This window comes from Idiotropiscis lumnitzeri, chromosome 8 (assembly GCF_059441095.1).
Source record: "Idiotropiscis lumnitzeri isolate Australia: NSW breed Sydney's pygmy pipehorse chromosome 8, RoL_Ilum_1.0, whole genome shotgun sequence".
Classification (NCBI taxonomy): Eukaryota; Metazoa; Chordata; class Actinopteri; order Syngnathiformes; family Syngnathidae; genus Idiotropiscis; species Idiotropiscis lumnitzeri.
This window is the reverse complement of record NC_142398.1, coordinates 9,029,190-9,045,501: the sequence shown is the minus strand read 5'-3', so window position 1 is coordinate 9,045,501 and position 16,312 is coordinate 9,029,190. Positions and strand designations below refer to the sequence as shown.

At 42.8% G+C, this 16,312-nt stretch overlaps 1 protein-coding gene across 1 annotated transcript in view; it reads left to right on the top strand.

Annotated features, from left to right (window-relative positions):
• cntln (centlein, centrosomal protein) overlaps nt 1-12,004 on the top strand; it is a 122,107-nt gene extending 110,103 nt beyond the window's left edge. The window contains exon 26 of the mRNA XM_088302843.1: nt 10,363-12,004. Within this exon, the coding sequence (XP_088158969.1) occupies nt 10,363-10,473 (111 nt within the window). The 3' untranslated portion in view covers nt 10,474-12,004. The remainder of the gene's footprint in view (nt 1-10,362) is intronic.
• Nucleotides 12,005-16,312: the final 4,308 nt, after the last annotated feature.

Sequence of the window (16,312 nt, the reverse complement as noted above, 5' to 3'; positions counted from 1 at the left end):
ACTGGTTACAAGGCAATGCAATAATTCCTTTTATTTAATTGATCAAATATGTGCAACAAAGGAAATAATATACAGCTTTAAATTGTATTTTTTATTCCTAATAAATAGTCGGAAATCTTCGCTGATGTGTTCTGACAGGTTCGGTGGTCACGATATATGTGACGAGGAGAAAGTATGGAGCTAACTGTGTTTCTGTAATGTTTACTTTTGTATTTTACTTCCATATGGAGACATCTCAAAAATCACCGCATGAGAGCGTACAAACTTTTTGATGATGTTGGAAAGCTTTTGCCATTACCGTGTTTCGGTGATTTGACACGGTGGTTGAAGGGTGCGCTCGTCGCTCAAGGTGACAATCTCGCGTCGTGCGTCTTATCGTGACTCATTTCACAAGTTTGTGTGTTTAATATTAGCGGAATGCGACCGAGACATTTAGCATCTTGACATGCGTCAATTGCAATTTCTTTTTCCACATCTGTACGGCCTATATAGTCAAAGAACAATTGATTTTTTTTTTTTGCTTGTTACTATATACGGTTGTTTTAAATAATTAATCCCCCCAAAATATTTTTAATTGGAAAATTATTTGGGGTCAAAATAAATGACATTGGCTAACTTCCCTGATGATCTCTCACAGCACACTAATGTGCCACGGGACACTGGTTGAGAATCTCTGGTCTAGATGATCAACGCAACCCATTAACGATAGCTGAGTAGTACCAGCACTGACCTATAAGAGCCAAAACGGTGCCACCAGGCATCCGGACTGAAAGAAAATGCAAAAAAAAAAAAAAAAAAAGAATAATGAGTAGTAGTCGTAGAACACAGAAGATCGGCCTTTGCTGACTTTGACAGACCGGGAAGGGAAAGTGACTCTTAACACAGCCCACACTTCAAGTCAGAAAATGACTTTGGTTCTTTTGATCATAAGGGAAGAAAAAAATGATATCAATCACAGCCCAATTGTCGCTCTGTTCCCTGCTCACTTGGCAATTTTTCCATTTCGCATCACAATCGCGGTCGGAGTTTGTGGCTCGGCTGAACTGGGTGTTGACCACACACATTGGGATTTGCAGTTGGAAATATTAGCCTCAATGGTTTTTCCGAGCAGATTCGACCGGAAAATTCAGATACACCCAAACCACATGATAATCACTGAGGATAACTTTGATTACAAGGGAAGGAAAATTCTCAAAATTGGCCTGATTATCTACACTACAGTAAATGTATGTGCAGTATGTACCTTCCTCAAGCCCTCTGTCTACATCTTTTTACCCGTGCCCGGAGCAAGCAGAGGTAAGGACCTGCTTGTAAAACACAAATCAAAAAAAAAAAAAAAAAAAAAGCAAGTTCCCACTCTACACCCCCACATGTCATCTTCTCCTCCCCGTCATTGCTTATGAAAAGCTCACCGAGCAGAACATCTGTGAAGTAGCTCGCCCCGCTTGTCACCCTGCCCGTGACACTAATAGCACTCTGCCAGCACTCTGCCCTAATGGTGATATCATCCCACCGCGGAGCTGCAATTCCTAAAATAAGAAGACACGGAGGAAGATCGAAATAGACGGATGAGGAGGAGAAGGCGAGTGTCCTTAACTGGCTGGGCTGTCAGCGACACGGGATGAGGATGTGTCCGTCGACGCAGCCGCCTCTTGTCACTGACAGAGTCTAATAGAGCTGCCAGTGGGACAGCGCTTTATTATCTCAGTGGCCCTGTCAATAGCTGAGCCATCAGTCACTAAGTCGGCACACCCGGGTCCGCGTGTTCGTGTGTGTGTGCGCCGGTGAGGGCAATTCCTCTCCATGGCTGTCATGTTCAGCCACATGTCAACATAACAAGAGCGGCAAACGGTCAACACATCCGTGGCATGGCGTCTTTGTGGCTTTGAATTCACCGCCACAATGCCGCAGATGTAACCGACAATGCAAAACGCGCAAGCTTTCACCCCAAAAAAATTCACTGCTGTGGCACGTATACAGTAAGGGTGTGCATTTTTCCAATAAAAGTTAATTCGATACGTATTTCAGTTGATGGCTTGTAATACGATTCAAGGATGGTTCGATTTTAAAGTGGAAGTTTGATTCGGTTCAATTCAGTGGCATTATTATTCAATCGGATTTTAAGGAGTTTCTTGTCATTTTACATACATACGCATGAACTTGTCAGTCCTGTAAATATGACGTTTCCGAAAAAATATATATTTTCTCCAGTAAAAGATGATTTTAATGCATACCTTGACTTATTCTAAAGTTGTTTTTTTTTATAAAGTAGAACAAATCTATTTTCTTTGATTCAATCCACTTGCATTTTTAAATGAAAATTGATTTGGCAAATTAAATAAATGTAATGATATTTACAATGTACTTGTGACTAGAAAGCCAAGCGTGGAGGGTGTCTTTTGCTAAAATGCCGAGGTACAATAACTGAATGGAGCGATCAGTCACAACTGGGCGTTTCCTCTTCTTCTTCGTGGCCATCCACTTGACAATCACACTATTTTTTTTATGGTTCTGTAAAGATAATACATTGTATGGGGGGTGTCAAAAAATGGTGTGGTGCTCAATTTATTGATGTGTGGCTGCGACTCAACAACTGTAATGATTTCTCAGTAGTCCGTTTTTGGTTTTGATGGTCGGTGTGTGACAGGCCGAAGCATGTTTTGGGATTACGAGAGAAAACTGGAGTTTTCATTAAAAGAAAAAAAAACACCCACACAATCACAAGGAGAATATTTAAATTCCAAACAGGAAAGCCAAAGCTGTGATTAAAACCGTGAATCTCAAAACTGCGGCCTTTCCTCAAAACATGTAAGCAAAACTATCTAGTCGATGTTCGATCAAGTTTGAGACTTAACGTTGAAAAGTTGATGCAATTGACTCATCGAGCCAATCCCAAAGTGCTCACTTCTGATGGCGGGCTAATGGAATCAAAGCCTACGCCGGTCAGTGGAGAGCCACCACGAGCGGCACTCTGTAGCTGGAATCGAGGGACGGCGCTATCTAATAATCATGAGCAGGCCGGGGGGGGTGCTGTACGGCTCCACCGCAGCCCGCCATGAATAATGCCAGCGGTGAAGATGGAGCGTCCACGTGGGCCACGGGGTCCAGGCACCAGCCCAGGGAAGCATTGATTTAATTGCCTTTGGTTTATTTGTGGAGTCCTAATTATTGAATAGAGGTAGATTTTAATGGGCCAAGTCTTTATGAAGACAGGGAAATGACTGGCTTCTGCTGCTGGCCAATAATGAAACGGAGAAATGCGTGCACCCAAACACACACACACACACATTCACAGTCCCTCCAGATCATTTTTCAGACTCATTTCACACACGCGCACAGGCCTCGAGCCTCATGACAGTATATTAACATTTAAAAAGTCATTGGCTCTGTTGATTTCTTTATGAGAGGACAGTGGTTTACTGGCGCGGGGCGACGCCGAGGGCCCGCTAATATTTACTCCACAATCACACCCCGGGGACACCTCCGAGCATCACTTCTTATCAGCCTCGGAACCATAACAAGCAGGTGAACATTAGGCCGGCCGTGTAGAGACAAGCCGGACCAATCTGGAAGGGGGCTCGCTATAAAACGTCAAAGGCCTTTATGGATTGGCTACAGGGCTGACATAACTCCTTTCATTTTAAAAGCCTATTGAACTATTGGGGGGGTGGGGCTGGTGGGGGGGACGCTATTGCTCACTGCTGCTAAATAATACACTTAATTTGTCTTGCCACAGCCGCTTACATCATTATTCCTCTGCGCTAAACATATCAAAGATGCCGCGCCTTGGCATAAAAAGAAACTTTTATTGTTATTATCATCGCAGTTGATGCAGCGCGTCGTGTTCTGTGGCTCATTATGGCTCGGTAATGACAAGGAACAGCTCTCCTCTCCCAAGGAAAGTGACTCTAATTAAGCTTCATTTAATTATTGGACTAATTAACTCTTTTTGGGTGCCTCTAAGTGTGTTTGTACGCGTGCGGCGGGGACTGGAGCCCGTGGTTTTGTTACAGTAAATATGTCACAACACAGTGGCTGGGATAAGGAGGGGTCTCCTGAGAGGGCGTTTATTTTTTTTGCCCCCAGAACACACATGGAGTTATTTGGCTTGTTAAAGTGGCTTTTGAGAGAAGCAGAATTATCACATGCTGCATCTTTGGGTGTTTTTTTTTTTTTTTTATGTGCCATTAAACTCTGTTATTAGTTAATACGAGAAGCTGCAGCAGAGCAAAGGGCGGTTTGATGATTTGAGCGATCCGTGGCATGGATTTACACATCTTCTATTGCAAACAATAGAAATTGAAATACCGTACTGTATTCCCCATGATGTTGCAGTGGCAGACTGTACATTTGACACTGAGGCCTTCAGTGAAGTTTTACTTAGTCCGACTTGAAAAAATACCTCTCATAACACCATCATTTAGCATCACAACTGGAGAAATAATATACAGACACACACCGCCGGGTGTTGGATGACTTCGGCTTGTTGATTCCGCGTCACGCTGCGCTCTCACAAGTGGGAATCGAATCACATGATGCGTTTGTCTTCTTTGTGAGATCTGGCCTTACTTTCACCCAGCTGATCTGAAAATTTTGCGGTGGCATCCAAAAAATATACAACAAATAAAGCCATGGAAAAAAAACAAAAAACCCACCTGTGGAGTTAAGATGCTCCGAAGTCTCACGATTTCTGTGACATCTGACGTTATAGCAGCGCACTTGTCCAAATGGCGCAACTTTTTGCATTTGTTGTATTTGCCACAGTTTTCCTTGGCCGTGTGCCATAGATCCAAACCCAGCGTTGATCCATCCGCCGCTTCTCGGCACATTACCCCGGGCCAATGAGGCACACCAAAGTCGCCGGCGTGTTCTGGAGTGCTAAATCCTACCCAAGGGTTGCATCTCCTTTGTATGGATATCACCTTTCTATATTTAAACCCCGGCAGTGCCTGAATCACCTCATTTTCACACCTAATGAGTGTAGCAACCTGAAACAAAGCTCCGGTGCTTCCCTGTGTTTAATCTGGGGTGTATTTAGGTCAGATCCCTAACAAATGCACGTTGCACACCGAAAATGATGTTTCCAAACAACGTATCAAGCACAGGAGAGGTTTTTAATTACAGTACGTGTGGCCCCAAGTGTCCAATTCCCTTTCATATCTGTCTCCTGCGGCTTAAAGGGGAGAAAGGAGGGATCGGCTCCGCTGCAGGGGAAGGTAATTATGAAGGGGAGAATAGGCTCGTGTGCACTCTAGTGCTTCTCTTACCTGAGCCCCACTTTGCAAATGTGACATATTCATTATCGGAGATAATCAAATGCAAGATTTTTATACGGTGATGCCTTTGTGCTTGGACTTTTTTTAATCTATTTATCACCCATGTTCTTGTTGTTGTTGTTATTCCCCTGCTTGATACATTTGATTTTCAAACAAAAGTGAGAAGATCAAAGATCAGCAGGAGTTTTTTTTATTTATTTATTTTTTTACCCCTGCCGTTTCGCCTCACCTTGAATGGTGGCCTACATCGGCGTGCTTCCGAAACTGGGGGACGACAATGTCTTCATGCTTCACAAAGCTGGCTGTCAATGTCTCGGCCCATTCGCCCTCTGCTTGACATGCGACCGGTTCACTTTGTAGTTTACTCTGATCTGAGATACGAGCGTTGTGCGATGGCAGTTTGGCAACTCTTGAACAATTCATCAGAAAAATGGCTTCAAGTTGTTTCATGCCACTACCAGTTGAAATTTACTGTAAAGCTAAACATAAAATAAAAAGAATTACCATACTCGTAGAAGATTTAAAACAACTGAACAAAGGCCTGTTAACATATGGGAAAATAACATTGACATGCTAATGTTAAAGTTAATATTGATAGTCTCGATTTTAGACGCAATGGAATACAAACTATTGGCATATACAATGTTCCCTTACTTTACAAAGGTACACTAAAAAGATCACAAATCACAAATTTAGTTACTATTACCCAAGAGTGGGTTCGTTTTTTTTTTTGTTTTTTTTGACCCAGCAGATTGGAGTTGGCCAGGCTGAACAGTCCATTGTCCATTTTTGACTGACTGGCTGATTTTGGACACACGAATGAGGGTTCAAATCGTAATCAGGGTGGATGGGAGACGATAATGTTGGCAATCATATTAGTTTTATTTTTAAACACAGCAATACTAATAACCTGTAAACCCATTTCTTGGTAGCTTGAAGTCATCAGTAAGGGTGACACGGTAACTGGTGGGATTGTATACCGATAAAGCAGGTACAACAGACGGGTCCAAAAATTGCCGAAGGTTACCAGTGACAGGCCGTTGATTTAACTCGTGTCAGCTGCTCTTCTATAACCTTTATTAGTTTACAGCTTGGATACTATCAGGAATGTGCAAAATACCAAAAGACAACTGAAATTAAACTTGTATTAGCCTTTAGAGAATTTTTTATTCTGTTTAAATGAGTTGAAAAGTTATGTAAAGGATTAATTTAACAATTTATTTTTCTTAAACACTATCACAGATTTTCACCTATAGCGACATGTTGCCTGTTTTTGGCTTGATCCGTCCTCCCTTACCTTGTTCACATTTTACATATTCACAGCCTGACACGGTCTCCCAAATTGAGCCCTTGAAAATAATTGAGCTAACCTGTTCCGAGGGAGAAGACAAAAGAGTCAAAATGATGGATCTGTCTGCTGGTGGAGGGGGAGAAGAAAGTGGGGGAAGAAAAGAAAAAAGTTGGCGTGTGTAACGCCACAAGCAGACAATGGCCACTGGAGTGCCGCAAACTCCTCCGCCCTGAGGTGCGCCCCGGGCTACGGAATAGCAATGTCATTTAATTGGCTCATGAAAACACCTTTTGCTTGCTGAGCCGCTGTCCTTGTCCTCATGTACACATGCACACACACACGCCGCCACGCGCACAGGCAGTGTTGTCAGTGTCAGTGGCTTTCCATGTCAGTTCACTTCTAAAACATGTTCATGGAATCACAGCGAGACAAAAGGTCTGCTCTGCGGGGCCTGTTGAATAGTAATGGGCGTGAGTTATCATGGCTTAATGCTGCTGTAGCAATTTGCCTGTTGCCAAGGGGGACAGGCCCTTCTTGGGGTAAGGAGAGAAAAAAAAAACATGCTCGCCGGGCCTGCTTAGCGCCCTTTTTGACACTCTGCGCCGGCTCCCGCGCTCCGCCGAAGGGGACAGGGGGCGGCCTGGCTAAATCAAGTGTAGCATAACATTAGCGGCGGGCTGCTAACACCTTTGCCTTAAGCGGCCCAGGGGATGCCGGAGAGCAGGTGCAGACCCCTGCGCACCTCCAAACCAGACTGCAGGGTATCGAGTGTGCGGGGGGGAGGATACAACACACAGGCCAACACACAATCCGTATGTTGCTTAAAAGCATTATAGGTCATGATAAAAACCTTCTTCATACAGTGGCACCTTGGCTTACAATTATTTGTCTTTTCCTACCTCTATAAAATTCCACTTATTTTTTTGTTCCATGTTTTTAAATTTATTATGCGAGATTCTTTATTATTCTGCGTACAGTACAATAGTATCGACATGTATGAAATGTATGGTGGCGGCGCATTCAAGTGCGATTATGTGTCGACAGGAGTTAGGCGGAACTAATTATCAGTACACGTTTATCAAAATCTTCCCCTCGACGTACGAGTGGCCTGTAAGATGGCCGGAGAGCCGCCATTGGTTGACGCGACCACTGTTGTCTCCCACTGGTGTGAAGTAACCTAAATTAATTAAGTAACCTAATTCGGTTACGTGAGACAGGACATACACACACAATGTTGTGAATGAAGTGCTGCCTCTGCGAATGAAAATAGATGCATTCATCATGGCCATTACTTTTTTTTTTTTTTTTTTTTTGGTGGACTCTGCTGCCATAAGCAGACGCTACATTCCTCATTAGGCTTAGGCTTCGCTATGGTTATCATACCAAAAAAGTACAGACTCACCTTTGTACAATAACAAACGATGAATCGATGTTTAAAAATGTCGATCAATTAATTTAATAATCGATTAGTTGACGATTAAATCTGAGCCAAAAATCCGAGATCAAGTATCCTGGAGTAGATTGTTGTGGACCTTGGAGGTTTCCCTGTTGCATCTCATTATTCCCGAAGGGAGTCACATGCAACTGTAAGACTTTATCTAGATCACCTGTTATTGTTTATAACCCAGATTTCCACATTAATCGTGTTAATCTCCTCTTCACCTTGCAGCCCCGCCGAGGCCTTCATGTGTCATGGCCGCCTCGCTTACGCCGTGTGTTGTTTGTGCCTAGTTAATGTCTTCCGAGTGCAATTAGCCGATGAGGAGACGGCGCACCCTTGTGTGGGTGTGTCTTTGTGGGACCTCCAGAGCGAAGGCCTCCCCGGGGAGGTGTGGGGCTTGGAGGCGGCGGCTGCTAGGGGTCGATGTCTCAGCAGTTCCTTTCGGCGCTGGCGGATCTCCGAGGAGCCACGCTGTGTTTGATGTTACAGCGGACTCCCACGGCACACACGTGCACACCACCCAGCCTTGTGTTGCCATCTCCTGCTACCTTTTAATGAAGAAGAGGCAGGTTTCCAGGGACGGGGAGACTCTTTGAATGTGTGATTTTTATGAGCTTTTCACTCTCTAGACAATAGTTGCGATTGATCTGAAGGTGGTTTTGAAGCTCACCTCAGCCATCAGGTGTCTTGAAGATATGGAGAACGCTTGTTGTAATACAAGGGGTCCTCATTTTATGCTCCATTGAATTTGGACGTCAGGCAGAAGACGCTTTCGTCTATCAGTGAAGCAGTAATTGTCAAAGTGTGGTTAGTGGCACGAGGGCTTCCTCTAGTGGTACGCGATAGTATCATTACCCAAGTGCAGTTTAGTTGTATTTAGCTTTTTTGTACATTTTCTTTTACACTTTAAATACTTTTATTTGATATTATAAATAATAGATTTGAGCCTACAAAGCATATTGAAAATGTTTCATTTTTGCTTAAACTGTTACCTACTAGGCAACTTTGTTGTAATGGTTAAGAACTACCTAACTAACCTATACTAACACAATAGTTAAGCCATATAACAAGTCCGCGATTTTAATGGTTATCATTTGCACACTTGATAGATTACAGATTTTTTTTAAGTCATTATTTGTTTATTAGATTTTTCTCCAATTTTGCATTATAGACACTATAATGCTGTCGCAAGTGGGAAAGGAGAGCCACATTCGGCAATGCACTCTTCAGATGATTATTGAACGACAGAAGATTCAACACTTTCGATCACTTCCATAACATTCCTAGAAAATAATGTCCCCTCATCGCGCTATTTTTGGAACAGGCCTGTGGGCTCCTCATGTGGTCCTCGCCGGCTACCTGGTGCCCACGGTTAACCAATGTGCTGGCCTCTGCTCTATATCAATTATCCATGTAAATACATCACTTCATTGCTTGATCTTAAATCATCTGTCCCCATTGAAATGAATGGGAATGTCATTAATGTGTTCCGCCCTTCCACAAAATGTTTTTTTTCCCAGCGGGGAAGAATAGCATTCTATGTACATCAGTTACACTTGATCAAAACGTACAACAGTTACATCGATAAATATTTTAAAAGAATTGAACAGTTTTTATCTCTTTTTCTACTCTGTGCAACTTGGCCACCTGGAGGCATTATAAAACAGATATGCAAATATACTGTACATGAAAACATTCTCAGCTTCTCAATATGGCAGAAATGTTTGTTCTTCACTGAGGATAAAGAATTTATGCCTGCAAGTTTGGTGATGTAATCGGTTTATATGTTGTTGCTGCTGTTTGCATTCAAATAGCTTTCTTGATGGGTTGTAAATGACTAAATATTAGACCATGCCTATGTCCCTTTATCAAGTGGAAGAGCTTTCAATTGTGATCCCTGTCAATATACCGACTGACAGATGAACAAAGAAGAATAATTTTTAGTAAACATTTTCTGCCCAAATAAGTTAAATTGAATAATGATTGAGAATGACTGTTTTAATCAATTAATGTATCAATGAAGACTTGGAAAATTTCCTGAATCATAATGCTGCGTTATCATTTTGGACCGTTTTATATACTTCCAACTGTTTTTCATCCACAAGGAGAGGTTCTTAAAGGTGTGCTTGGATGAGTTGAACTTGCTCTCATCTTCATCAAGCATCTTTTAAAAATGAACTTGAACAGAACATGGACATATTTTTCCCACTGTCGAGATTTTAAATCATTGTAGGTGCAGACATTTTACTGATTAAAGGTACTCACATGTTTTTTTTTTTTCTTCCTTTTCTCTCACCCCTTCTTCTACCATCACCCTGACACCCCTGTGCCGCCCCCCCCCCCCAACCCCGCAGATCCCCTCTGCCGGCCAGCTAATGGAGGCTTTGCGTGTGAAGATGAAGGAGAGGAAAGTGCTGACAGAAGAGCTGGCCACGCTGGCAGCCGCAGTCAGCGAAAAAGCCTGACTCCCCGGACTGAGGCTGGGAAAACTGTCATCCTCTTCTTTTTCGACACTCCCCACCCCCTCCCCCTGCAAACCTTCCTCCCCTCCACCCTCACCCCGACTCGGTGGGAACTCAACCAAGCTGGGCCTCGGAGCCACTGCAGGCCGAGCTTTTGTAATGAGCCCCTCAACATCTGTGTTGGAGAAGCGCCTTTTAGCCCCAAACTCAACAAGAACCAGTGGTGAGAAGGCAAATTCATATGCTAATTTTTCTTTTTTTTTAATCCGGCACCTTATGGACTTTAAGGAGCAGGACCTTGACCTGGCAAATGCCAAGTTGACACTTTGACAATGTCGGAATAATACATAATATTAAAATCAGTGGTATTCACATAATATTTTGTTGACCTGAAATTATTTTTTAAAGGCACATATAGTGGAAACTGTTTGTGCACAAAAACAACAAAGTAAATATTTCGTCTTCATGTTCTGAAAATGTGTCTGCGTGAGCTCTTCAGTCGCATTGTTACATTAGAGAGGACATTATTTTTACCCCCTTACACCAAATTTCTCGGCCTGTAACTTCATCAGCAAGGCTGGGTGAATATCCAGAGCCACTTTCAAGTGACTACTTCATCTGAAATGCTGATTAATATTGCATTTGACAAATAGGAATTAAGCAAAGCTTCTTGGTGACCGAGCCCCGGGAGCGGATAAGATCCACCTGGCGTTCCTAAAGGCTCCGGATGTTGTGGGACTGTCTTGGTTGACACGCCTCGACAACATTTCGTGAATGAGAGGGGCTGTTTGGTCCTTGTGCCACCGATGTCAGAGTTTGGTCCGCATTGCCGGCAGTAAATTGATTTTGTTTCCAGGGAGGGTTGGCTGACCTTTGTCACCGATTCTGTTCATAACTTTTATGGACAGAATTTCTAGGCGCAGCCCAGGAACTGAGGGGGTCCGGTTTGGTGGCCTCAGTTGTGCAACTCTTTTTTTTTTTTTTTTTGCCTGTCACAAAGGCGATCATTTTGACATTTGCTGTAAAACATTGCTATTGTAAATTTTGTGAGTTGACTTCCCTTTTAGGGTTTGATCTGATTGATCAAAGTCAGATGAAAGCAAATGCTTTATTTACAGCATAGTCTGTGAAGTAGGACCTGACTGATACTTTTGAGGCAGATGCCAATTTAATTTGGCTAAATAAAATTCTCAAAAATCATTGACTAATCAATTTAAAAAAATTATATACTTTTTTTTTTTAACTTTGTCATGACTTTTCATTTTAGTTTACAACAATAGCGCACAATAACCCGAATTATTTGAAAATGACTAATATTGCCCAGTTAAATCAGTCAGCCCCGGGAATGAAGCACTTCCTCCGTGAGTGAAAATGCCTCTATTTTTTTTCATGGTCACTTTCTTCCTCCCCACCCACCCCACTTTGTGTGGACTAAACTCCTACAAGTACAAACTACAATGAATTTATGTCATGAATGGAATTATCCTTATCCTTAGCCTTTATATTGAAATTGGACATTTTTCCGGTTTGCCATTTAACTGCCTAGCGTCTTGTTTATTTCTAGTTGTTTTTTTTTGTTTTTGTTTTTTGTTTTTTTTGGGGGGGAGGGGTTGCTCCTTCTGTTCAAGGGTCATCAGCAAGGGTTTCGATTTGGTGGTCTGGCGACGCAACTCTCTCTCTCTCTCTCTCTTTCATATGATTGACAGCCGACCCGTTGGGCGTCGACCCCTCACTGTTGACATCACGAACACGTACACAGGAGAGGTTCCATCCTTGACACCTTTACGTCCGCCTCCCTTCTTATTCATGTTTAAGGCGCAACGCGGCTCTTTGCTGTCCTTGAGCTGGCGTCCTCCACCAGAGACCACACACTTTTCTTTTTAAATCACATTCTATTCTTTTTGTTTGCCTCTCTCTTTCTCTCTCCCCTCATATTATGTATAATTAACCGTGCAAGGAATCCTCCGTTGAAGAATTAAAAAAAAAAAAAAAAAACGTAGAGCGAATTCCACTTTTTAATCCCCTCACCGCCGCCGCCGCCGCCGCCACCACCCTCCTCCCTACCCGAGCATATGCTAATGATGTCGTTTTCCTTTATCTTTTTATAATAAAGGATTAGGCCAGGACTGTCTCGGCTGCATCTCGGGGACCAATTTAGCCAAGATCCAGGAGAGACGAGCCCTGGTGGTTAATTACCATTCATTAACATAGTTTGCATCTTCTCCGCTCCAATACCCACGAGCCAGCTATTGTCAATATTTGTCCCATATAAATTTCTGCCTGTTTGTGTGCGTGTGTGCGTGTGCATGTGCATGTGTACCCCCCCTCCCAAAAAAAAAAAAAAATCCTCCAATTTCCCCACCACCCTTCCTATTGTCGCTGTCCTCCAGCGTCGCTAATGACAAACATTAATAACTCGCAGCCATCCGGTGGGTTTTGAGAGCGCCACGCAAATTAGCACCCCTTCTTCCTTTTGCGTCGTCAACTTGTTTGTGCCCCCACAAAGCTATTCTATTTCTGCGACATATTCAAATGCACCCAAGCCCCTTTAGCTGTGACCCCCTCGGGTTTAATTAACCTGGCCTTGCCTGTGATTCTCCCGCAGTGAAGACGTTAAAACCATCTTGAAAACACACACACACGCACGCACGCTCAAATGTCCCACTCCAGACGTCTTTTTTTTTTTCTCCAAGTGTCGGAATGGTGTGCCATTCCCTTTCTTCCCCACGTTTCATTCTCCTCATCTTCCACTTGTCTTTCCTTGTTCTGCTCTCATTAAGACCGAGGCGTCCGCTGGGAACGACTTTGATCGCTTCTTCCAAATGCAGACTTTCTCTTGCCTGTTTATTCATTCCAGCACAGTCAACTCCGTGTCATTTCCCCTCCTCTTATCCCCATGTCTGTTTTTTTTCCCTCCCAACTTTCTGAGGTCTCCCTCTCGCAGCAGGGGATTGTCAAGGTCAAATCATCTTTCCCCAATGAAATACTATTCATCTGTTCCTGCCGCCCATAAAACATCAAGCAATAAAAAAAAGTGTAAGATATAAAAATAAATAGCAATTTACAATATTGTAAAAATGTGCAGTAGGAAATACTTAAATAGAATGAAAATTAAACTGTTTGTACATCATGACTTCATGCTTTAATTCAGTGGACATTGTTCTGTTCCTTCTATTGTGTGTGCCTTGACCACCAGGGGGCCAAAGACGGTCAAAAGTGCTCAGTGAGCTGGAGTTGTTGTTTTGTTTTTGTTTTTCAGAAAATAAAATAATTTATGACTGTTAGTTCTGCTATATTATCTGTCTACCTGAGTTGCTCTGGCATTTTTTTGTTTCTTTTTCATCAAGGGTTCAAAATCCACATCAATGTTGGGTTGGCGAATGTATAGCTCGCAGGCCAGAAACGTCCTGTCAACCGGTTTTTGCCAAATGTAAAATTTTGAAAACACATTAACCACGATTTAATTTTATTTAGATATTTGTATATTTTGTGAAGGTAACTAGTGTTTCGAATTGTCTCCACTGGTGATCACACTGACGCAAAATTTTGCTTCTGCGAAACTGAATACCTACTGTCGAAATATTTTAAGACACTGAATATTACAAAATTTCAGTCAACAACAAAAAAGGTTGCTTTGGTGAGAACGTTTTGTGTTCATGTGCTGCCACAACTTTATTTTTACGTACATTGTTCATTTACAAAAGTGGGGGGATAACTGCACCCACTTTCTGAATAGATCCTACTTTAATTTGTAAGGCGTGATGAGTCAGTTGAGGTTGTCAAGCTTCCAGATGTGGATGTAAACTATTGTTATAAGATCCACTGTGATGATTTGCTACAAGATAAGAGTCTGCTTGTCGTGCTCGCTTAAATCCCAGAAATCTTTTTGGGACATTTCTGGAAGTCAATGTACATTTTGATGGCTGCAGTCTGCAACGTCATTACATTCTGCAACTGCGATTTCAATTTTTGTTGCAAAATTTTGCCTTTCTTCGGACATGTGGGTAATGCACTTCAAAATGGTATGGCGAAAAAGCTGCAAAATTCACGCGACATTAAACGCACTGGTTGGAGAGAACGATGTCGCTGGTTGTGAAGATTTTATGACAATTGTAAAGAATTGACAAAAGTTATTGTTTACCCTGCTGCTGAAGTATTACAGTCCTCAGTTTCACCCTCAGTGCTTCACCCAAACCTTGTGTAGTCACATGGACACGAGAGGCTTGGGGTAGTCACAGTGCGGAGTTGCTCATCTCGAAGGTGATGTTGAGGACGGAAACCGTAAGAGGAGGTGGATTAGCGAACGGGTCAAGCGCTCCTTCATTGCTCTTTTTTTCCCCTCTCCTCCTCCCTGGGAGCTCAGACTGAGGCTTTAGCAAGACAGCCGCCATGGGGCGAGGCTTAGGGGCGTCCACGGGGAGCTACCATAAAAGGACTGCCTGGACACCAAACACAAGAAATAAAATGCTCTAATCACAGAGCATTTTGGATTTTGTTTCATTTTTCGCAAATGTTAGCTGTCCAAATACTTTTGCCACACGGTGTCTACTACTGCAACTAGTTTAATGAGTGGCCGAGTGCAAATCTAAATTTGGACCGCAGATGAGTTGTGGCATGATTGTGGTTGAATAATATATAATAGTATGTGTAGCCTCGAAATGTAGTTTTACGATCAGTGTGCGGCTTCACAAACAGCGGAAGCCTAGAAATTGCTTGGCAAAGACGCACTTAATTTTCAGAGAAATCGAGCAGTCAGTAGGCCGATAATTTTAAGGGTGATGTAAAAAGAGTTCTAAACGATATACAGTCAACTCAACTGCATCGTGGGTTCCAAGTACGAGCTATCGCTATTTCTCAGATTTCTTTGTACTATATTTTGGTCTAGTTTTGGAAGTTTGAGACGGCGCGAATTTGAAAGAAAACTGCAAAGTATTTCTGCAGAGCCTAGTTTTTGTTGCAAATTGTTGAACGTCATCTTCTGTATTGCTGCTTTTTAGGCCGACAGAAAGTGACTACTGTAGGTTCATTTTATTACGTACGCTCAGTTCCCGAGATATCAGTTGCTATGCAGTTGCCATGGTCCTTTTGTGCTTTGTGCTTTATGTTATACAGACCTCAAGTTACTCGGTGACAAATGATCAGTACATCAAGCTTTCTTCGAGTGAGTTTGTCAGCTTTTCTCCATGTCTTCTGAATCCGGTCCGGCTTTGTTTTTACTTAGAATTTTTGTATATAAAGATTTACTTGGCCGCTTTGGTTTCCTGTCTGCTTCTGGGTCCAAATCCAGCTCATCACGTGACATTCAGCTTGCAAAAAACCCCACGGGCCTTGAAGTTTAGTGAACATCAATGGGGATTTGTATGGAGCGACAGGAAGTTGAATTGTTACAGAGGAAGCAAGATAAGACTATCCAACGTTTGATAAGGACCTTTGCTTCCCTCGTGGTGCAAACATGGAGGTTATCGGCACAATGCAAAAGGAGTAAACACGCTGCATTATACATGTGTCAAAAATGCAGTTGGCTGCATGTCCTGGGTTCGCTTGTTATCTGCAAGGCGGGTGCCAAACGTCTGCAGCGGCCCATATCAAAGTGGGACGTTGGCAGCGTAGAGAAGTGTGTCAGCGAAGCAAAGTCACCAGAGAGGCTCCTCTACCAACGACTAATTGTGAAGCCAGAACACTCTCACAGTCTCCTCTTCCCACCCAAGTTTACATGACGGCGACCTAGTAAAAAAAACATTCCATTGAATGCCCGTTCTGCCACTCTTTTTTGGTGTACATGTCTTTGCCACCTGTGGGAGATGGATATACTGTGAATTTGATATTTTGAATCCCACTTAGG